Genomic DNA, 23,353 nt, shown 5'->3' on the forward strand with positions numbered 1-23,353 from the left:
TTTTACTGTGGAAATATTTATGAAGAAAGGAAAGGAGGTATAATTATAGGGTCATTTGGTAATTCATTAAACTTGGTAAGTTTAATGTTAAAGAAGTGGAAAATGGAAAGTTAATGAAAGCTCTTACATTGTCTATCAATTTCACACTTTTATACTCCTGTAGTGTTTGAAGAGAAGTGATTGGAATTTAATGATTTTGCTGTAAAGTGTTTTGATAAATATTGTGCATGAAAGAGCTTCCTCTGTTATGCAGATCAAGGTGAAATTCTTATCAAATGCCTCCAAAAAATTTCCATTGGCTTAGAAAAAAATTTTTCGAGCAGCGGTAATAATTCAGAAGTGAACAGAAAAGTATCTAGTTGGTATAACTAAAAGACAACATGAACAACACTTTCTAAAAAAAAAGACAAAGAAGGTTTTTGCTAAGTAAAATAACTCTGGTACAGATATTAAACTACAGATTTATTGGGGTTTTTTAAATATATTTTATTGATTATGCTATTACAGTTGTCCCATTTCCCCCTTCTCTCCCCTCCACCCTGTAACCCATTTCCCACCCACGTCCCCCCCTTTAGTTCATGTCCATGTGTCATACTTATGAGTTCTTTAGCTTCTACATTTCCAGTACTATTCTTGCCCTCCCCCTATCTATTTTCAACCTACATTCTATGCTACTTATTCTCTATACCTTTTTTTTTAAGATTCTGTTTATTTATTTTTAGAGAGGGAAGGGAGGGGGGAGAGAGAGAGAGAGAGAGAGAGAGATCAATGTGCAGTTGCTGGGAGTTATGGCCTGCAACCCAGACATGTACCCTGGCTGGGAATCGAACCTGGGACACTTTGGTTCCCAGCCCGCGCTCAATCCACTGAGCTATGCCAGCCAGGGCTATTATTCTCTATACCTTTTCCCCCTCCCTCCTCCTCCCACCCCCCTGCTGCTAGCCCTCCATGTGCCCTCCATTTCTGTGGTTCTGTTCCTGTTCTAGTTGTTTACTTAGTTTCTTTTGGTTTTGTTTTTGGTGTGGTTGTTAATAATTGTGAGTTTGCTGTCCTTTTACTATACATGTCTTTTCTTTATCTTCTTTTCTTAGATAAGTCCCTTTAGCATTTCATAAAATAAGGGCTTGGTGATGATGAACTCCTTTAACTTGACCTTATCTGAAAAGCACTTTATCTTCCCTTCCATTCTAAATGAGAGCTTTGCTGGATAGAGCAATCTGGGATGTAGGTCCTTGTCTTTCATGACTTGGTCCTTGTCTTTCATGACTTGGAAAATATTTCTTTCCAGCCCTTTCTTGCCTGTAAGGTCTCTTTGGAGAAATCAGCTGACAGTCTGATGGGAACTCCTTTGTAGGTGACTGTCCCCTTATCTCTTGCTGCTTCTAGGATTCTCTCCTTCATTTTTACCTTGGCTAATGTAATTATGATGTGCCTTGGTGTGTTTCTTCTTGGGTCCAACTTCTTTGGGGGCTCTCTGAGCTTCTTGGATTTCTTGGAAGACTGTTCCCTTTGCCGGATTGGGGAAGTTCTCCTTTATTATTTGTTCAAATACATGCTCAATTTGTTGCTTTTCCCCTTCCCATTCTGGTACCCCTATAATTCGGATGTTGGAACGTTTAAAGGTGTCCTGGATGCTCTTAAGCTTTTCCTTGATTTTTTGAATTCTTATCATGCTTTCCTGCTTGATTGATTCTATCTTCCTTCTGGTCCACTGTATTGTTTTGAGACTCAGATTCCTTCCTTTCACTATTGGCTCTCCTCCGCATATCTTCCTGCATCTCTTTTATGGTAACCTGCATCCTTTCATCTAAATTGCGCCCAAAATCAACCAATTCTGTGAGCTTTCTGATCACCAGTGTTTTGAACTGTGCATCTGATAGATTGGCTATTTCTTAGTCACTCAAAAGGATGAGTCCTGGGGGACTGATCTGTTCTGTTGGAAACATGTCTTATGTCTTTCCCTGTCTCTCTTTTTTTTTTTACTTGTCTGGTCGCTCTTGTTATGGTGGGGGGCGGAGACTTAGGTGTTCACCGAGGCTGGGCGGGAGATTGTCGCTAGATTGTGACGTTATATGTGGGGGCAGGGGCGGGAGCAGGGACGGGAGGGAACAATGGCGGTAGTTCCGTTCTCCTGGGATCAAAAGAACGGAACTCCTGACCCTCACTCAGGGTTGCTCAGACCCTTCTCTGGGATCCTGGGCTGCAAGCTCTGCCCTGGTCCACAATCGCTGCCTCACTGGGTCCGCCAGCCGCACCTTGCGTACTCAGGGATCACTGCTGCATTCTTGCGCCCCAGATAGCTGTCGCACCGATTTCGTGCCAAATTTTCCCCGACCTCCGCGCGCCGCTGACCCACGCCAGCCCCGCGCCCGCCCGGCTCGTCATCTCCTACCGGTCTGGATGTACGGGTCTACTTCAACTTCTTGGCTGTCCAACTTCTATTCAGATAAATTCTCTATCAGTTCTGAGTGTTACTCTATCTGTAAATTATTGTTGTTCTAATCTTGGTTGTGCGAGGAGGTACGGTGTGTCCACCTATTCCTCCATCTTGCCGGAAGTGTTCCCGACTTATTGGTTTTTAAGCTCTCATATCTATTTAGTAGACTGAGATTTTGAAATAGGTGTGTTTCCCCTGAAAAAAAATTGCTACAAATGTATATATTTCAAAAAGTACTTGGACAACAATAAAAAAAGTTTAGCCTTATGGTTGAAGTATAAAAACCATCATCCCTCTACATTATCTTTATATGTCAATTTTGGCATATTTTATTTATTCAACTATTGGAACAATAATGTCTGATTACCATATTGAAAACTTTACAAGTAATTTTGAAAACAGTAGCCCTGTGGAAGAGACCTAGAAAGTATACATGCATTACTCTGTTGATCAGCCTTTTTCCTTTACTCCCTTCATCTATTTTTAGTTCTCTTACTGACTCTATTGCTAGGATAAAGCTAAGGCTACCAAACTGCTACCAGAATTACCATTTTAATTCATCAGAAAATAGTTAGAGTTATCATCTAATTGAATCTATGATTTAGTTCTACATAACTGATGAATCCAGGATGTAAATATTCCATGGTAAATGAAATTTAACAGGGAGAAAAAGAAAGAGGTTGAGTGCATAGTGGTTTTCATTTTCCTTGTAGTGAGCCTGCAACCTAATTTTCATTTACTTTGTTGTTTAGTATATTAAATGTGGCCATATTCTCTTCTAGTCCTGTTCAGATCGGTTCTTTATAACACAGAACACAGAACTTTATGAATTTTTCCTCCACGATTGAAATAGTAAAAAAAATTAATAATCATTTGGAACTGAATGATGACATTCATGGCTTAAAGTAAGAGTGCATTTCACCTTAGGAAAGCAAAGAACCCCTGACACTTATGCATAGCAAAACATTTTAGGAAACAATCATCTTACAATACAAAGTGGGAGAGTGAAGTATCATAACACTTTGTATTGGACTTCTCACCATACTGTTTTTACATGTTCAGCTCTTAAAGTCTGGAAGAGAGATTGGTGGAGAATTAAATAATTCATGAGAATCCTAAAAATATTCAAAAGTGTTGATTTAGAAGACATTTGGCTCATATAAAAATTCAGTGAGTTTTAGGAAGGGATGAATTTCTCTGGTCATTTATTCCATAAGGTATTATTGAAGCTTTACAGTGTACTTAGCGTTATTACTGGTGCTAGAGATAATCATGAAGATTCAAACAAGGCTCTGTCCTCCTGGAACTTAAATTCTAAGGAGACTGGCTAAACAATAGCACGTAGACAAATAAGCAGATGCCATCCTTTCAGATAGCTCTAAATGTGTGCAGTGGAATAAAACGAGGCAGTGGGATAGAGAACAGCTTCAGCACTGGGAGTGGGGCCAAGAAAAGAAGGCTTCTCCAAACAGGTGACATTCAGGTTGACCCTTAGATGATGACAAAGAGCCAGGGTTCAGAGACCTGTGGCACCAACACTTCAGGCAGAGAGTCACTGGCAGAAACAAAGTTGGTATGTTCCTGATGTTAAAGTCCCAAATTCAGTGGAGTAAATTTGAAGATCTAATTGGCTTTATTAATTCGTTCATTGATCAGGCAGTATCCCATCTAGCAACCAGGAGGGCACTCAGGAATTGTATATAAAATGGAAGGGTGTTATAGGAAGACGAGTGGGGGCAAGGGAGCTATTAACAAAAGAAAGGATTCTTCCTGGTCCCAGGATATCTTTCCTCTGAGAGGAATAGAACAGGAATGTGAAGGGGTTTTATCATGTATATCGACTCTGCTTTTTATTGGGGGTGGGGGAGTGTGATGGAAGGGACCCTTCGGACACATTACCCTGCCAGTGCTTGATCAGAAAATTCCAGACAGGTTGATTAAGATTATGTTTCTGGAAGAGGTTGAAACTGCAGTTAGATCAGGTATTAAGTCTAGGTTTGATATCTGGTATCATGGGCTTTTAACATGTGTGATGCCGTTTGGGGACTGTTTAATGCTAAGAACAGGAACACCAGCATGGTTTGAACAGGGTGAAGAAGCAGAAGCTGATTCTCAGACATGGTTAGAGTAGGCAGGATCTAAAATCCAGACTTCACACCATATAAGGCTTTGTAATTCATCCAAGTCAGAATTTATTTTAAGTACAATAGGAAGGCAAGTTATATGAACTAGCATATACTTTTAAAAGGATGTATGTATGAATGAATAAATAAATGAATGTTGAACCTTCTCCTGGGATGTGTGACACATTAGCATGATATGTTTTAAGGTTTTTTTGAATGTTGAGAATACTAAGAATACTGAGAAGTAGGAAAGGAAGAGGGTGTTAGCAAATGGACACATGTGGCCTCTCAGTTGAGTTTAAAGCGGGCCTTAATGAATTTTTCAACTTTCGCAAAAGGGTTTCTCATTGAGTCATAGACAATTCAGATACTCTAAGACATGTCCACACTTCTCATTTATGAGAAAATATAATCCTTACTCTTATTTACACATAATCTGGAGATTTAATGTCCCAGACTCTGAGTCCAGATAGTTGACAAAAAAATTCAGATATGAATTCCAGCAAGTTAACCAGAGGCAAATTTCTACAGAGGACTTAGCACAGAAGGGAGCTAATCGCGGCTCTGACATACACACACATGAAATTTACAGTAGAAGATCAAGTTCAGAAATAATTGCTTGTCCAGAAACAAAATAAAGTAGAAAGGGAAAAAAAAAAGAAGAAAAAGGGAACTATATATCTGCCCCTGGTTGTGCCACAAATTTGCAGCTTAATTTCTGGCAAACCATTTAACTTCTCTGAACCAATATCTGCATGGATACTCTGAAATAGTATTGCATCATTCCCATTTCAGCCCAAATATTGTAGTTGCAATTTTTGAGAATGTAGGTAGCCTTCCTCTTACCAGGACACAGAGGAGTGATGTGTATTTTGGTGATTACCTAAGTTGATTGGGAGCTTTGGTTTAAGAAGTTGAGAAAAATATTTTAATATTTTTTCTTGATCCTTTTTAGGATTACCTTGGAGCTTGCATTGTTCTCACTGCATCTATTGCATGCATTAGTGGGTCTTCCAATTCTGGATTGGTGGGCTTAGGTCTTCTCTATGCACTCACAGTAAGTACAGATGAAAATCTCTCTTTCTGGGCAGTGTTGGAGGTATTTTTCTTAGCTATTATCAACTCTTATTCATGGACGTTAGAGGATAACTTTGAATTCATAACAAGCTGACGTCTTACAAATACTAGCAGATTTGGGCCTACACCAATATTTTAGAACAGCATGGATTTATTTCTAATATTGTGAACCAATTTTTATTTTATTTTTTCTATTTATTTGTTTATTGTATTGGCATGATGTTGCTTAATAAAGTTATACAGGTTTCAGGTGTACAGTTCTACAATACATCATCTGTATACTGTATGTTCACCACCCAAATCTATAAACCAATGTTTGGAACCTCCTCAAACCCTATGAACAGAACACCACCCCCCCACCAGGACTCCTTGGGATCCATGCCCTGAGTTGCTCACAACCTATTTAGCAACACTACAATGAATGTGAACATTGAGATAAGTACAAACCAGAGGTACATCCATTGTGTAGGGAAATCAGGCCTTCACAAAACAGAGACATTTGCGGACTCTTGAAGAACAGACAGCCACCTTCTTTGACAACTTTATCCCGTGACATCCTCTCTGGTCTCTGATATCCTGCAGCCCTTATGAATTATACAGCACGATGTACACTCACTGTCCAAGTCATTCTATCTCCAAACATCCAGGGACTGCAAAAATTGACACTTTATTGAAAGTGGGTTAATTTTTGTTGTTGTTGTTATCTAATGCAGATAACCAATTATTTGAACTGGGTGGTGAGGAACCTGGCTGACCTGGAGGTCCAGATGGGGGCAGTGAAGAAAGTGAACAGTTTCTTGACTATGGAGTCTGAGAACTATGAAGGCACCATGGGTATTGCTCAGAATATTATTTTGTTTCACTTAAATATGTATATTATTCAAATATTGTATCAAACATTTTTGCTTTTGTTTTCCATTTCAGTATCCAGATAATTGCCTCTCTTCTTGACTTTACTTGATTAGGTGCACATGGGATGATAAGGCTTCCTAGGCCTGAAAAGTCTTGGATACAATCAGAGTCCAAATAAATATTACTTAGTAATAGTTAAAGAGAATCATACATTTGGGCTTTATTACATTAGTTGCCAACCTAAACCATACACTACCATATTTTCTTTCTTAAGACCTTATTAACTTAGATGTCAAGAAACATGGATCTTATAATATTGACTGAGATTCTCAGCTTTGCTGGAATTAAATTGGTAGGAAATTCAATACTGAGGATGGAATAATCTTTTGTAAGTGCAAGTCTCATGCTTAAAATCCATTCAGGCAAAGTCTCTTTGAATCCTCCAACAGCTATTCAGGTTTTCAAAAACAAGATCCAGGTAACTTAGCTATATGGACCGCCAGACCCTTCATTAGTCAATCCATGCCCACCTAACTAGTCTCACCTCTCATCATCTATCCATGTATCTTTTACTCTGGCCATGTCAATGGGCTATCCTTTCCTTTTATTTTTGTTCTTCTCCCTCTCAATGTACATATGAGGTATATTTGAAACAAATTTTCCCATCACATATCCTTTATCATTCATCTCACATACAACTTCCTTTTGAAGCCCTTCTGGACAGGATGCCACTTCCTGTGCTCCCAGAACACCTTGGGTTGGCCTCCTCTTGCGTCTCTCCATGCAGTACTGGAGATGCTGACTTACTTGTGTGCTGCCCCCAGGACACAGTGAGCACCTGGAAGCATGTCTTTCATCTCCATATCTCCAACACCTTGTACAACACCCTCACATTTTAGGCATTCAAATGTTTGATGAGCAACCAACTGAACAAATGAATCAATTCACAGATGAACTGTCTTCAGTAGAATTGAGTGATGGATGATGAAGAGACAGGAGGCTGTTGAATGCTTCAAAAATAAACAAATAAAACACTATTTTAAAAGTTCTTAATCCAGAAGCCTTTCCTCTTATGTAATTTTAATTTAAAAACCACAGAATTTAGTTCAATATTAGTTTAAAATTAAGGAAAAAATTGTGTTCATCTGTATAAATGTGTATAATGCTCTCTCTCTCTCTGTCTCTCCCTCACCCTCTCCCTCACCCTGTTTCTGTCATCCCCTCCACTTCTTTCTGCCGCAGATCCTTCTCAAGTTCCAGAACACTGGCCACAGGAAGGGGAGATCAAGATTCATGATCTGTGTGTGAGATATGAAAATAATCTGAAACCTGTTCTTAAGCACGTTAAGGCTTACATCAAACCTGGGCAAAAGGTGCGGAATTCACTGACATTTGATTTATTTCATACAAACTCTTTGATGGACACTCTATTATCTCCGGAGGTCTTCAGACATTCCAGCCAAGTATATTCTCACTTGGCTTACATAATATTCTGTGTACTTTACAGGTGAAACTATCTGCATAAAAGAAAATAGGAGGGATAGGATCAGAATAAAATATATCTTTTCTGTTATATTGCCATTCATTAGTCTCCTCTGAATCGCAATTCAAATGAAAGGAAATTCAAAAATAGGTGTGTTCTTAAAAATTTCTGTCAGTGGTTCTAGCCATACCAGACATCCTCTTGAGAACTTTTGCATTTGGACTAGCTCTAGTCCCAAATGATTTGTTTTAGTTATTTTAAAAAGAGCAAGCATACAGGGATAAAAAGGACTTGTTCTACTTTTTGTTATAAGATCACTTCTAGGAAAAAATAAATATTCATTAGACTAACATATGACTAATTCAAAAGTTAAACCACAAAGAAAAACAACACAATCACATAAAAATTTTAAAAAGAGTTGGAATGGAATTACTGATGATTTGGTGAGAACTCCATGTTTTCATCTTAATAATGACCATTGATAACAGAGACCTATAAAGAGAATGGTGATGTTAATGTAAGTATTTAAATAGAATTGTGGTTTCACTGTGGTGTCTTGTCCAAGTCAAACATACTTTTTTCCCATCTTTCATCATTTGTCTGAGTCTGTCATCCTCTCTGAGTGACAGTTGCTTTTTCAGGTGGGCATATGTGGTCGCACTGGCAGTGGCAAGTCGTCATTATCTCTGGCTTTCTTCAGAATGGTTGACATATTTGATGGTGAGTTACTAACCAAAGTTTTCCATTAGTCGTGTGATCCTCTCCCTTAGAAAATGCAACATCAATGTACCTAATTCTATATAAATAAAAACCCAAATATTTACAAGGACTTTGTATTCTATAGCCCATGTATTGAGTCATGTATCCCAGGAAAACACTCCTGAAGTAAAGAAGAAAATATAGAATTGTGGAAATAAAACTATTAGCCCAAAACTTAGTTCTAGGCATAGTTGGTAAAGAATTCCAGTAAACTGACAAAGTGAAAACAAGACCACCCGTTTTGAATAACAGTAGAGGGAGATAGCATTTTAAGAGGAAGAAAGCAAGGGGAAGACTGTCTTGTTTTCTGAAGGCTAAAAGTATATCTCTTCTCATCAAAGGAAAAAATACAAGGAGAGAAGTAATCTGCACCTTTAATTTTGGGGCGTGACTCTCACTGTCTTCTTATTAACGTTATTTAATGAGCTTGAACATTTTGTGAGGGAGAATCTTTACTATAAAGTGCCAAGCACATGTAGACAATATACAAAAACATTTATTTATCCACAAAATTATTTATAATATGATACATGGAAATAATTTAATCTTTACTTTGTAAAAAGTAGGTCACATGTTTAGTCTATCAAGTGGCCTATAGATAGACCAGAACATAAGCCATCTTGAATAAAAGAGGATCCAGCAACATGCCTGACCATCAGCTCAGGGGAGTGCTTGCTATTATCACCTGTAATGATTGCAGTGATGGTGATAGTAGTTCACATTTTTATTGTACTTGACAGTTTATATTATTTCATGCAATCTACACAACATTTCAATGAGATAAAGAGGTCAGTTTATGAACTCAAAGTTGAACTGTGGTAATTGCTGTCTCTTTGGGGTTTAGGTTCAGGAATAGGTTAGGTTTCTGCCGCTGAGCTAGCAGTTTGCTCCTTCTGTGGCTAGTAATAATACACAGATACTTTACAGGTTTTCAGGAGGGATTTGCAGTATAAGTCAGTTACACGGTCCATAGACAGCTGATGGACACTCATCTTAAAGAACTGTGGCTGTGACTGAACATATTAGATTATGAAACACATTTCAGGCACCGAATGGTCTCTCAATGACTTGTTCTCTTTTTAATATCATTAGACTATTAGGATTTTACTAGATAATATATTATTTCTGAAAGAAAGTTTATTTAACCCCCTTTCCTGCTCTTGAATGTAAAGTCACCTGGAAAAGGGACTCCAGGTGTCATGCTTCACCTGGTACAGTCCGCACGTGGGGCCGTATTTGTTTTTGCATGAAGGGATATGACAGTAAATCTATCAAGTCTGAGGAAAAGACGTGACAATTGTACAAGTCTCTGTAAGTCTACATATACCATGGAGAAATTCATTAAAGCGTGGTAACTATGTCATAGAATTTTTTTCTTATTTGTAATACACTGAACTGTTCAGTCAATACAGGAGTGAAAAAGACATGCAAAAATCCCTGTCTTTAAGGAGCTTTGTTTTTACACTTCAGTTGGGGGAGAAACACACACACACACAAAGATCAGTAAATGGATAAGGAATGTGCTATGAAGGAAAATAAAGCAGAGAACTGGGATAAAGGTAGTTTAGGAATTTCAACCCTGAACTAGGAACGTACTCTCAATTTGTATAGCAAATAAACATTACCTTGCTTGTGATTTTACCACATACCTGCCATTTTTGTTTCTCCTTAACAGGAAAGATTGTCATTGATGGGATTGACATTTCAAAACTGCCACTGCACACACTACGTTCTAGACTTTCAATCATCCTGCAAGATCCAATACTATTTAGTGGTTCTATTAGGTAGGTGATGTATTTGACAGAAAACTGTGTACCTCAGGATTTACCATTTGGCTCATAGGACAGTTTTGCTTAGAATTACTTTTCAGGTAGGTGTGAAATAATAATATCAAGATGCCAAGATCAAATCTCTATCCAACAATTTGAATTGGGGAACCCTCAAGTTGCTAAATTAGTCTATAGAAGCCAATCTTTTTTGTCTCCAGTTCTTTTTCCATTTGATTTTACCAAAATCACCTTTACTCTGCACTTGGGGGCTGTGGTTCTTGGCAGACCTTTCTTAGGTATTCCACCCTCCAGATATCCTGCATCTCTCGTGTGTATTTGGCTGGACCTTAGCAGACATTAAGTTTGGTTAGTACCTTGATTTCCAGCCCCTGCACCCTTCACTACTTTTCTTTCAGACAACATTGCTTTTAAGAAGCAGCTTTAGCCTTCGTTATTCCTAGTTTTTGGTTTCCCAAGGGAAATAAAGATGGACATATCTGCTATCTGCTAGGCACTGTAAATATATTGTCTCATTAAATCCTCATAATATTGTTCTAGCATATAGAGGACAAGGCAAAAGTAGGTTTACAGTTGTGAGTACATGAAACAGTTTGTTCTTATATTATTATTTATTAATTATTATATTATGTTCCATATGAACAACTGTAAACCTATTTTTGCCCCATCCTGTGTATTATCACCATTTTAAAGATGAATATTTTGAACCTCAGAGAAGCTATAACTTGACCAAGTTCATATACTCAGTAAGTATATGTAGAACTGTGAACCCAAATAAACTTTGACTCTGCGAGTCTGCCATGGCATCTTCCACAAGATTATGACTCTCATTTCATCTCTCCTTTGTCCTCTCTTGCTCCCCCTCTTCATTTATTTAATTGCAAAGAAGTAATTTGCCACTTCCTTTTACTAATTGCTCCTTGTCTTTAAGAGAAAATATATGTAAGATTGCTCAATATTCCGGTGTAACATTACTTTAATTAAAAGTTCTAGATTTAGCAATTTATTTAGCAATACCATAGTTAATTTATATCTCTCAATATATTTACTCTGAATAAATATATCAGTACTATTTTGGTTGGTACAATGCAATGAGTTGGTAAAGCTGATAGCTTCCGTTGTTCCCAGAGATATTTATGTATTTATACCCATCATTTCTGTAGGAATATTTGCTAGACTCAGGTTATAAAAAGCAATATAAAAGTGGGAGAATCCAAGTAATGAATTTTATTATATCTTTTCATGCATATAAACTTTCTAATTATATTATCAAAAATATTTTTTGTAATATTAAGGTAATTCATTCATTCATCAAACATAAGTTGAATGCCTACTCTACCCTAAGCACTGTTGTATGTTCTGGGGTTACAGCAGCAACCAAAACAAATAGAACTTATGTTTTGAGGAAAGAAAAGCAATACATAAGCATATGCAAAATTTTATTTTTATTTATTGACTAACTAACTGATTTTTTTCCTCCTACAGATTTAATTTAGATCCAGAATGCAAATGCACAGATGACAGACTCTGGGAAGCTCTAGAAATTGCTCAGTTGAAGAATATGGTCAAATCCCTACCAGGAGGTCTAGGTAAATTTTTAAATTATATATTTATTTTTAAAATATGCAGTTAATACTACATATATACATCTATATACAATTTATGCTAGAATCACATAATTCTAGTGTTAAATCCCATTACATTTAAAATAATTTTTAAAGGTCATTTCCAAAGTATTCCAGTTAATACAGGTATGCCTTTTCATCACTGGTGGGCACAGATCACTTCAATCAGAATATTTCCTTGTGGTCATTCTGTTCATATGATCTTCCTAATCACTTGTCCTCAGCAAATGGATAAGAGGACTGAAGAGACTTTTAGGTTCAAAGAGTACTTGGTGCCATTTAGGAGCAGGTATTTTCTCCACATTGGCTGCCATTGCTTTGCTGCCAAAAGGTCATATTCATTTTATTTTGAGGTCTGTCCAGAAAATGTCCAGCCATTGTTAATATAATGAGAATGGTTTGCATGGCCGCAGAGGAGAGTGGATTAGATTGGGCATGAGTGAATAATGATGACTTCACTGTATTAGTCAGTGGGGGCAGTAGTTGCTGCTGAGTGAGCATGTGCACTGTGTGGCCATCACATTCAAAATGAATGAGCAAGTAGAGCGATGACTTCGCATCAAATTTTGCATTAAGCTTGAACATTCTTCCAAGATACTATTCAGATGATTCAAAAGTCCGAAGCTCTGAACAACTGGTGACTAGCAGCTTCATCACGACAATGTGCCTGCTCATGCATCACATCTCATGCAGAGTTTTTTGGTGAAACATCAGGTGACTCACCCAGGTGACTCAGTCCCACTACAGGCCAGATTTGACACCCTGCAAATTCTGGCTTTTCTCAAAACTGAAATCATCTTTGAAAGGGAAGAGATTTCAGACCGTTGATAAGGATAGAAAACTACAACCAGGTAGCTGAGGGCAACAGGGAGAACTGTGTGAGATTCTAAGGTGCCTACTTTGAGGGGGACTGAGGTGTCATGTCCTATGTACAATGTTTCTTGTTATCTTGTGTCTTCTTTAATAAATGTCTCTATTTTTCTTATTACATGGCTGGATACCTTCTGCACAGACCTCCTATAATATAATTTTTTGAAGACATTATTTTTTAAAGATTTTATTTATTTTTAGACAAAGGAGAAGGGAGGGTGAAAGACAGGGAGAGAAACATCAGTGTGTGGTTGCCTCTTGCATGCCCCATAATGGGGACCTGGCCTGCAGCCCAGGCATGTACCCTGACTGAGAATTGAACTGATAACCCTCTTGGTCACAGGCCAGCACTCAATCCAGTGAGCCACACCAGCCAGGGCTGAAGACATTATTTTCTACTACCTTAACTGCAGCATCAGTTTTGTTCACTTGACAAAGGAATGAAACCTTACTCAAACAATCTCTGATATAAATTTGGCTGCAGAGGTAGTGCAATTTCTGGCAAATAACTGATGACAGAACAAAAAAAAAACCAGTGTGGATAATGAAAGAATAACATGACTAATGAAACAACAGAGAGTTCACAATATAGTATTTAATTCATAAAAATGAACATTTATAGTTTTGGACTTGTGCATTCTTAAAATCTGAACTCATTTAAGAAAGCAATCAGAAGGACAATAGTTAGTTGATATTCTAATTTTAATACAATATAGTTGTCAAATTGATTGTGTAGTTTTGGCATGAAGTTTTAAAAAATCAATGTATAAAGTTGTCCCAGAGGCTGCTTATACTATCCTTACTTTTTTGGATTCTTTTTTTCTTGTTGTTCTGAATGGTTGTTTTTTTCCTTCCTTGTGTTCCAAATAATTGATTTGATTCTTGGTTTCATCCACTCTACTGTTGTTGCCCTGTAAACTGTTCTTTATTTCAATTAGTGTATTCTTCGTTTCTGACTGGATGTTTTCTATGCTGCTGAGTTGCTTACTGATATTCCTTGAGCATCCTTATAACCAGTGTTTTGACCTCTGCATCTGATAGCTTGCTTATCTCCATTTCATTTAGCTGTTTTTCTGGAGTTTTGATCTGTTCTTTCATTTGGGCCATGTTTCTTTGTCTCCTCATTTTGGCAGCCTCCCTACTTTTTGTTTCTATGTATTAGATAGAACTGCTTTGACTCTGTATCTTGGTAGTGTAGGCTAATATAGTGGGTGTCCTGTAGGGTCTGGTGGCACAGCCTCCCCTATCACCCAAGCTGGATACTTAAGTTGTGCCCATCATGTGGATGAGTACACCCTCCTTTTGTAGTTGAGCCTTGGTTGCTGTTGGCAGATCAATGGGTGGGATTTACCCTCTCCAGTCACCTGCAAGGATTGGCTATGACCATTAACCACTAATCTCTGCCCTCCGTGGAGAATCATCTGTGCAGGGGCAGGGTGGTAGTGCTCTGATGTGGTTCGTAGCTGTCCACTGGGTGTGCAGGCTCTGGGGTTTCCCTGGTGGTGCAGGCCTAGGTCAGCCCCCAGCTTCAAAAGGTCCAACATTCGCATCATAGGGATGCCAGAAAGAGAAGAGAAAGAGCAAGAAACTGGACATCTATTTGAAAAAATAATGAAAGAAAACTTCTCTAATTAGGTGAAGGAAGTAGACATGCAAGTCCAGAAAGCACAGGGAGTCCCAAATGAGATGGATGCAAAGAGGCCCACTCTAAAACACATCATAATTAAAATACCAAAGGTTAAATATAAAGAGAGAATCTTAAAAGCAGCAAGAGAAAAGAAGTTATTTACCTATAGGGGAGTTCTCATAAGACTGTCAGCTGATTTCTCAAAATAAACTTTGCAGGCTAGAAGAGATTTGCAAGAAATATTCAAAGTCATGAAAAGCAGGAGCCTACAGTGAAGATTGCCCTACCCAGCAAAGCTATCATTTAGAATGGAAGGGCAGATAAAGAGCTTTGCAGACAAGAAAAACCTAAAGGAATGCATCATCACCAAACCATTATTATATGAAATGTTAGACTTATTTAAGAAAAAGAAGATCAAAACTATGAACACTAAAATAGCAAAAATACTCATCTATCAATAATTGAATCTAAAAAACAAACTAAGCAAACAAGAAGAACAGAGACAGAATCATGGATATGGAGAGCCATTTTATGATTGCCTGATGGGAGGGGGGTTTGGGGAATGGGCGAAGAGGTGAAGACATTAAAAAGTACAAATAGGTAGTTACAGAATAGCCATAGGGGTGTAAACTACAGCATAGGAAACAGAGTAGCCAAAGAACTTACATGCATGACCCATGGACAAGAACAAGGTTTGGGGATTGCCTGAGGGAGTAGAGGGTGCTGTGTGGAGGGGGGCAAAGGGGAGAAAGTTGGGATGACTGTAATACCATAATCAATAAAATATAATTTAAAATGAAGATAAACTAAAACACAAGCTAATATTCATCCCTTGCATAGACACTGATACAAGAGACCTAACATGACCTTGATCTCATGTTATCCCCCCAAAAAGAAATATAAAATAAAGTAAAATAAAATAAAATAAACCTACTAAATAAAACCATATTTATTTGTTAGTTTATTTGGGAAGGAGGACCTAGTCAAAAACAATACCTTTTATGACTTTATGTCTCAAGGAGAAGGCATCCCGCAAACAAAAACTGAGACAGCATGTCTTTAAGGATATTTTCATTGACTTGGACAGGGCCAGATTGTGGTAGCAATTCCATGGGTCTGGATGAACTTTCTCATAATAATTTTTGATGTCTCTTCTGAAGATGCCTAGCAAGTCTACTTGAAAAATTGGTAATGCTTATAGACCCTTCTTGCTTGGTATTTAGAGACTACCCCCTTTGCCATTAATAGTCAGAAAAACAAGCAATTATATCTTTATTGTAGTCCTCCTCACTAACATGAAAGCTGTATACACCTGGTTTGAATCATGGATACAGTGTTTGTGGGTTATAGCACAGTGTAAGCAATGGGATTGTGTCAGTATTTACCCTTATTAATTGAATGTTGTTTAGGCACATTGACTTGATAAAGAATATATCAATTGCTTGATAAAGATTCAGGCCTAGTCTCATGAAAAACATTCATCATCTCTAGTGTCCTCCTTATTTATTACATCAATTGAAATTTGGAGAATAAATGCATAGCCCCCAAGCTTGACAAATTATAAGAATTTGATGCAATGAGAATATACCAAAAGAAATTGTCCCTAACCCTAACCCCGTCTCACACACATATGCAACTTTACTAAAAAGTGTTTGAATTCTAATAAAAGAGATACTTTTGAAACAGAATTTATTTTAAATTCACAATAGTACATTTTATGAAATGTGGATGGTAAAAATAATGAACATATAACACCCGTTTATCTAGTTAATAGTGTTTTATTCAGCTACTATGTTAGATACTGTGGTAAGTGCTGAGGATACACTGATGAACCAAAACAAGCACAGCCCTATCCACTTGGAGGTTAGAGTTTAATGGGATGCTATAATGGAAAAAGAAAGGGTGTAGAGTTGAGAATATTCTTGTCAAGGTGTACTACAATTAAGCTATGTAATCTTGGACAAGCCACTTCATTTCTCTGGGCCTTAATTTTATTAAATAATCTCTTTAGATACTTATATTACATAGTTAAATAACTTCCAAGGTCTTCCACTCTTCAAAATGTTTAACAGTATTTTATATCTTACTATATGGATGTGACTTACCATCCATTGTCAAAAATAGGATGGCCCATGAATATATTAATTTTCCAATGTAAAATTCCTCTAAACTCTTTGTATATGAAATCCTTGCACCAGTACAAAGTAATATCCAGCTTCTTTTTATAAGACAGAACCTGTTTCACTACCTTACCCAAGGACTATTATAGTAACATTTCTTCAATGAAATCCTTGCTTCTTCCTCTGATTTAGATGCAGTTGTCACTGAAGGTGGGGAGAACTTTAGTGTCGGACAGAGGCAGCTGTTTTGCCTTGCTAGGGCCTTTGTCCGCAAGAGCAGCATTCTCATCATGGATGAAGCCACTGCGTCCATTGACATGGCCACGGTAAGTGCACTATCTAAGCTTTCTAAGCGGATGACTTGGAGAAATAAATGCACATGGAAACTACATCTTTTTTCTCCTGATTGGGTTCTGCATGCTCAGCCTTAATTTGAGGGTCATTTCATTCATCCATTTAATCAACTGATGATAGCACATGGAAAATTGCAATAAAGGAGACAGACACTAGTTTTAGGGTGTTCCTATTGCCAATAAACACAAAATAAATTTGCCATTACTTTTTCTTAAATTCTCAAAACTGTAAAATCCCAGGGCTCAGTGCATGAGAGTACTGTATTCAAGTATTATCATGGAAGTTCTAAAATAAAATATGCAAAACTCTATTTAATAGAATCGATTGAGGATCAAAGCCAATCATCAGTTTCTAGAATAATTTGCAGAAAAGTGATTAGAATTGATAATGGCTACAATTAATAATGGTTGTCTCAATGTATTTAACTAACAGACCAGAAACTTCGACTTTAGAAAGAAATTATTTTAAAATGTCAATTATGTATAAAAAAGATCTGTCTAGAAGGCTGTGATTAAGTAGAGAAAAGTCACATTAAACCACAAACTGATCTAGCAATCAACGTTTTTATAAAAGTTAACTTATTAAAAGTTTAGCATCAGAAAAGATAAAAATAAAAAACATCCACAACCTCATGTTATTTTCTTGCTATACACATTAGATTGGGCAAAACTACTCCAAATAGTGAAACAGTTTCAAGATTAAGAGCCAATTATGTAATTTGATGTAATTTCTTCCTACTAAGTAAGGCTAATCAATTAAAGTAACTATACAAAGTTATAGTATATCTTCTCAAAGTTAAGATAATTTAAAGCTATAAAATAGTTTCTAATCAAGCCGTTTCATTAAATAAGCATAACAACATCAAAATTAGTATTGATTACTAAGGTTTTACAATATTGGGGGTTATTTTAAGGGTAATACTGCCTCAATAGAGTTGAGAGAGAGACAGAATGTCTCTCAGAGAGCTCTCAGAAGGGTTTGGGCAGGTGGAAGCATTGTTCTTGGGGACCAAATACCATAGTGAGAGGAAGTAGTCCAGAGAAAATTCAGACTTAATTTGTTTATTTTTTTTTGGCAGGAAAACATTTTGCAGAAAGTAGTAATGACAGCTTTTGCAGACCGCACCGTTGTTACAATAGCTGTAAGTATGGGAGATGGGGTTGACTTCTTCCTCTCTGGTTTTCATTCCAAGATACAATAATCTTTATTTTTGAACAATTATAATACATTGAATTATGTCTTTTTTGCTAATGTTTCTGTATCTGTGCAAAGAAAAAAAAATACCTGCTCTGCCCTGAAAGCCTTTACATTGATTTTTCCAGACTGACTGCTCTGCCCACCTCCCTGAAGTCACAGTGACAGTACACCCTAATTGTCAGGTTCCGGCAGGTCATGGCCTGTGCTTTTCCTCAGATACATATGGTAGATTAGATAGGTCACTTTTCAACAGTCTGATGGTCTAGAGAGTAGTTTCAGAAGCAAAATTCTTAAATTTGACTGCCAATTCTGCCACTGTTTATACTTCCTTTCTATGTCTCTTTCCACTTAACTGTTTTCTTAAAAAAAAAAAAAAAGAAGAAGAAGAAGAAGAAGAAGACAGGCAATGCTTTCTCTGAGCACCAAATCGAAGAACTGCTTAAATCTCTGTAATCTGTGTTATAACTTCCTTCCAATAGGCCATGGTTTTCTCTCTTCCTCTTTGCAGATGAGTGGATTCTTGCTCCTATTTAGGCCTCATATTTAATAAAAACTATTTTGTGAATGAATCACCTGGATGTTTTCTCTTTTGCTGATTCTCTTTCTCCTTTCCACTTTTCTTTTCTCTCCAGCATCGTGTCTCTTCTATTTTGGACGCAGGCCTTGTTTTAGTCTTTTCTGAGGGTATCTTAGTGGAGTGTGGCACGGTTCCAAACTTGCTCGCCCACAAGAATGGCCTCTTTTCCACTTTGGTGATGACCAACAAGTAGACCATCACAAGCTCCTGCCAAGTATCCCATTCGGTAGCTATTTTAGCAGCATCCCCTCAGTAAGACAAGGCTAATGCAGCCATTCCAAGGGGAGGGATTGGTGAGGGAACAAACTACTCACTGAAGCCAGGTGCTTCAGTTATGTTCAGTTCAAAGGAGACAAGCGTATGTATAAGTATTAAAATGGAAATGTGCAAGAGGGAGTGTTTAGGAAAACCCAAGACCCAGGTTTACCTCTCTGTCTTATTTCTTGGGGATGATCTCTAAGGGTCCTGAAGAATACGATGCATGTTCTGTACTTGCCCTGAAGAATGTGCTAATTTAAATAATTACTTAAGTTTAGCAGTTGAGTGATGGAGCTAGGTATGGAGTGTTTGCTCAGGCTGCCATTTGTGTAAATGATGTGTGGGAGAAAATGAACCCTTGGAAGCTGGGCTTTTTTAAGGTGGCCACCTCCTGTAAACGAGGCCTGAGGAGAGAGAAACCCACTTTCTCTCACTTTCCCAGTGAACTCAGTGGATCCTTTTGCCCTGGAGAAGAGGTCCCCTGGTCAGTTCATTCACACTAAAGTGTGAACAACTTAGTGAGTAAGAGAATTGGCTAACCTGAAAAATGGTTCTATAATATTTGCAAGAAATTTTTTCACTGGAGGGGTAGGGAGAAAGAACTTCCTGTTTCCTCTAAATGAAAAGGTAGGTAAAGGTGAGGGGCACAGACCCTAACCTACTCAAAAGACTAGTTTTCTCTATGCTGCATGACGCATGGCCTTGTTGAATGGTCCCTTTTAGTCTAAACCAGGATTACTTGTACATCATTTGACTTTTCACCAAAAAGTTATGTTCTTACCTTGTTTCTGTCCTGCTACATTCATGAAACACTTTTTAATGTGCTTTATATTGTTCACCTATTTTATGTGTCAAGACCACTAGTGTGGTGGTAGCCACCAGGATGCGCAGAGTTCTCCCCGCTGCACATGCAGGAAGCTGTGGGAAAAGCACAGTACTGTGGGGCCAGCTCCTCCCACGAGACTCACAGGAGACAGGGCGCCAACCTTTGGGGGACTCCTTGTAGAATGACCCTCAGCTCTATTAGAAGTAACTCTTATTTCCTTCCCTGTTAAAAGTCGTTCTGTTAATTTTGTTACCTGCTAATGAAAATTATGGAATATCTTAAGAAAATTTTCTCTGGCCTCTAAAAAGAAGCCCTTGTCACCAAAATAGTACAGGGCATTATTTATAAAAGTGATTTGTTCTTCACTCTTAATTAGATGAACTTCTGTGGAGCATTTTGAAAATTTCATCAACGCTATTGCAATTGGCACCACACTTTGTCAAGCAAAAAATAATTTGGATTAATGGACTAAAAACCAGCTATATTTATTTCCATTGGCCAAGTTTTTCAATGTTTTCATTTTTTAAAATAAACATTATTTTAGAATATCAAGGCAATGTTTATAAGATTCTATTTGTGGATTTAAGCCACATTCTTTTCTTAATATCTGTGATATGGTTACTGAAGAACTAAGTGTTTGGAGGGAAAATGCACAGCGTATATTAAATAGTACATTCAATTTAAGTGTATTTTATTGTTAATGTGTGGGCATGCATATGGCTCTGGTCCTTTCTCAAAGATAAGTAAACATTGTCTTCCAACTAGTGACATTCCCTAAATATTTATCATTAGCCCCTAATATTTAGTGAATGATAGGTTTGTCTGTGAATGTTGAAAATAGTGATGCATATTCTAAGCTGTCTTCTTTATCACACTCCATATAAGTGTTTCTTTTCTTCTCTAGTTCTGAGTCCCAACTATGACCACTTGCTTCTCTGAAAGCATGAACAGTGACACACCTGCCCCCCATCTAGGTGACCCAGAGTGGAAGATAGGCCTTTGCCCCTGGAGACGGCTTTAAGTTGCACTTTGGGTTGTTAGGAGAAGGTACTTCGGAAGCCTGTGCATCAGCTAAACAGATGGTATTTCCAGGTTGATCACTCCTGTCAGCATGCTGATGTTTTGACCTGTGTGGTCCAGGTACAATGTGGTAGTGCCTAGACACACATGGCTATTGAGCCCTCAGAGTGTGGGTAGTCCAAATTGAGAAGTGTTGTAGGTGTGAAATAGCCACTGGATTTGAAAGACATAGTACTAACAGAAGAATGTAAAAGACTTCATTAATAATTTTTATATTGGTTACATGTTGCAATAACATTTTAAATATATTAGGTATATTATTAAAGTGAATTTTATCTGTTTATTTGTGCTTTTAAAATGTGGCTCCTAAGAAATTTAGAAGTACATGTGCCTCACATTTGTAGCCCACGTTGTGTCTCTGTGGTACAGCACTTACCTTTACAGGAACAGTGAAAAGGCCCACTGCACAGATTTTCCCCTTATAAACCCTAAAGATAAAAAAATAACAGGCGCAGCTATGTATTATTTGCTTGTATGTGTCAGACAAGGTGCTGCTGACATTTTTGTAGATGGATTGTCTCATTTGATCCTCACCACCACTCACCAAGGCAGATACTGTTATTCCCATCATTTTATAGACAGGAAACTTGAGACCTACAAAAATCAAGTGTGTTGCTGGAAACTGTGCAACTAACAGGTGGCAAAACCAGAATATGAGCCTACTCTCATTTCAGAGCCTGTGCTCTTAACCACAGCGCTAATGGTGGCAGGTGAACAGTCCTCTAAATTGCCAGTTGCTCCACGTGAAACAGTTTGGTGGCAGGTTCGGACACATCTCACACTTTAAAACTAAGCCTGGTTGGTGTTGATGCTGGTTCTGCTGCTGTCTATGGGATCTCCTGATTTTGCTCTAACTCTATAAACCCCAAGGGTCTCCCCTATAAAGTGAAGAAAGATAACACCTACATTGAGGAATGTTCTGATGATTAACAAGTATGTGTGTGGAACACTTAATGTGTGGTATATGCTCAGTAAGGGGTAGCTTTTGTTATAATCCATCCTAACACTGCATGGCAAAATGGACTTCCCCATATTGTCTTCCCAGGATTGACCACCTTCCAGGATTTTTGAAATTGTGGGTTAGCCCACAGAATTAGTTGACTCCACACAAGAGATAATTTTGGTCTAGACTAAGCTGTAATCCATGGTTATATGATGACTCTTCCTATTTAATTATTTGACAAAATGTTTATTAGCCAACTTACACTTCCATGAAAATGATGAAACTACTATATTAGCTGCAATCAATTTAATACAGCCCATACAAGACCCAGCAATAGTGGCCAGTATTTTAAAAATTTACCCCAATGTAAATAAATGTCTCTGAATAATGGGTGAAATATGCATATCCATTGCTTTGACTTGCGCCCCCAAATCTGTAACAAATACGTTTTCTTTTCACCCACAGCATCGGGTTCACACTATTCTGACGGCAGACCTAGTGATTGTGATGAAGCGAGGAAATATTTTAGAGTATGACACTCCAGAAAGCCTCTTGGCTCAGGAAGATGGAGTATTTGCTTCTTTTGTTCGTGCAGACATGTAAAGGGAAGTCTTAAAACGACACACGTATTAAAAATTATTCAGTCATAACCTACTCATTGGATCATCGGCCTGACCTTTGGAAAGTGCTATCTTAAACTTTTATGCATTTTTATAAAGCTTACTTGCTATGTTGTAGAACTTTGTAATTAGTAACAATGTCACTTTACCACTGAATATTGTATTTCCTGTGTTGACTTTTCTTCTTTCGCATTTGTGTTTTGTTTTCCAAGATATTACTGGCTAATATATTCATTACTGATGTTTTTCTAATGATTAAACCATTTTAGCTTTAAGGTTGTATCAAGACATGTAAGCTTCTTTAAATGTTAAATCAACAGATATGTTTTCTATAATTTTAAGTCTAATAAATATCTCTCAGACATAGAAATTAAAATGAGTATTCAGTGTTATTTTACTCTTTTTGTAAGAATATGTTTTCCTATTTGTTGATGTCTCTAGATGTTACTGGAAAAGAACAAAAGGACAAGTTTTCTAATCAGTTAGGAAATAAAACCTTCAAATTCATTATCTACAGTATGAGAATATTTTCTATATTCATTAATGTTAGTAATACTGTTGTTTCCTTTAAGAGTCTCTTATTTTTTTTTTGTCTAAGTTGTTTCCTGTTACCAAGAAGTTACCATATTTATAATAGCTCTTTAAAACCAAAGCCTTAACTAGGAAGATCCTGAAAAGATTTGAATATTTAAAAAATTATACTCAAGTTTCCATTTTTCTGTGTCTACTAAGGAGAGA

The 23,353-nt window shown here is 37.4% G+C and overlaps 1 protein-coding gene across 4 annotated transcripts in view; it reads left to right on the forward strand.

Moving 5' to 3' along the window:
- Positions 1-22,991, forward strand: part of ABCC9 (ATP binding cassette subfamily C member 9) — a 114,847-nt gene extending 91,856 nt beyond the window's left edge. For 2 of the 4 annotated variants that reach the window (XM_045829308.1, XM_045829310.1), the window contains 10 exons: positions 5,516-5,617; positions 6,351-6,471; positions 7,732-7,862; positions 8,614-8,692; positions 10,407-10,515; positions 12,004-12,107; positions 16,953-17,086; positions 18,193-18,255; positions 18,944-19,114; positions 22,461-22,588. In XM_045829308.1, the coding sequence (XP_045685264.1) occupies positions 5,516-5,617; positions 6,351-6,471; positions 7,732-7,862; positions 8,614-8,692; positions 10,407-10,515; positions 12,004-12,107; positions 16,953-17,086; positions 18,193-18,255; positions 18,944-19,081 (981 nt within the window). In that variant the 3' untranslated portion in view covers positions 19,082-19,114; positions 22,461-22,588. Of the gene's footprint in view, positions 1-5,515; positions 5,618-6,350; positions 6,472-7,731; positions 7,863-8,613; positions 8,693-10,406; positions 10,516-12,003; positions 12,108-16,952; positions 17,087-18,192; positions 18,256-18,943; positions 19,115-22,460 lie in introns of all 4 variants that reach the window. The other 2 variants (XM_045829307.1, XM_045829309.1) reach the window with 1 other exon arrangement.
- The last annotated feature ends 362 nt before the right edge of the window (positions 22,992-23,353 follow it).

This window comes from Phyllostomus hastatus, unplaced genomic scaffold (genome assembly GCF_019186645.2).
Source record: "Phyllostomus hastatus isolate PE091 unplaced genomic scaffold, TTU_PhHast_1.1 phas_scaffold_93, whole genome shotgun sequence".
In the NCBI taxonomy this organism is placed as follows: Eukaryota; Metazoa; Chordata; class Mammalia; order Chiroptera; family Phyllostomidae; genus Phyllostomus; species Phyllostomus hastatus.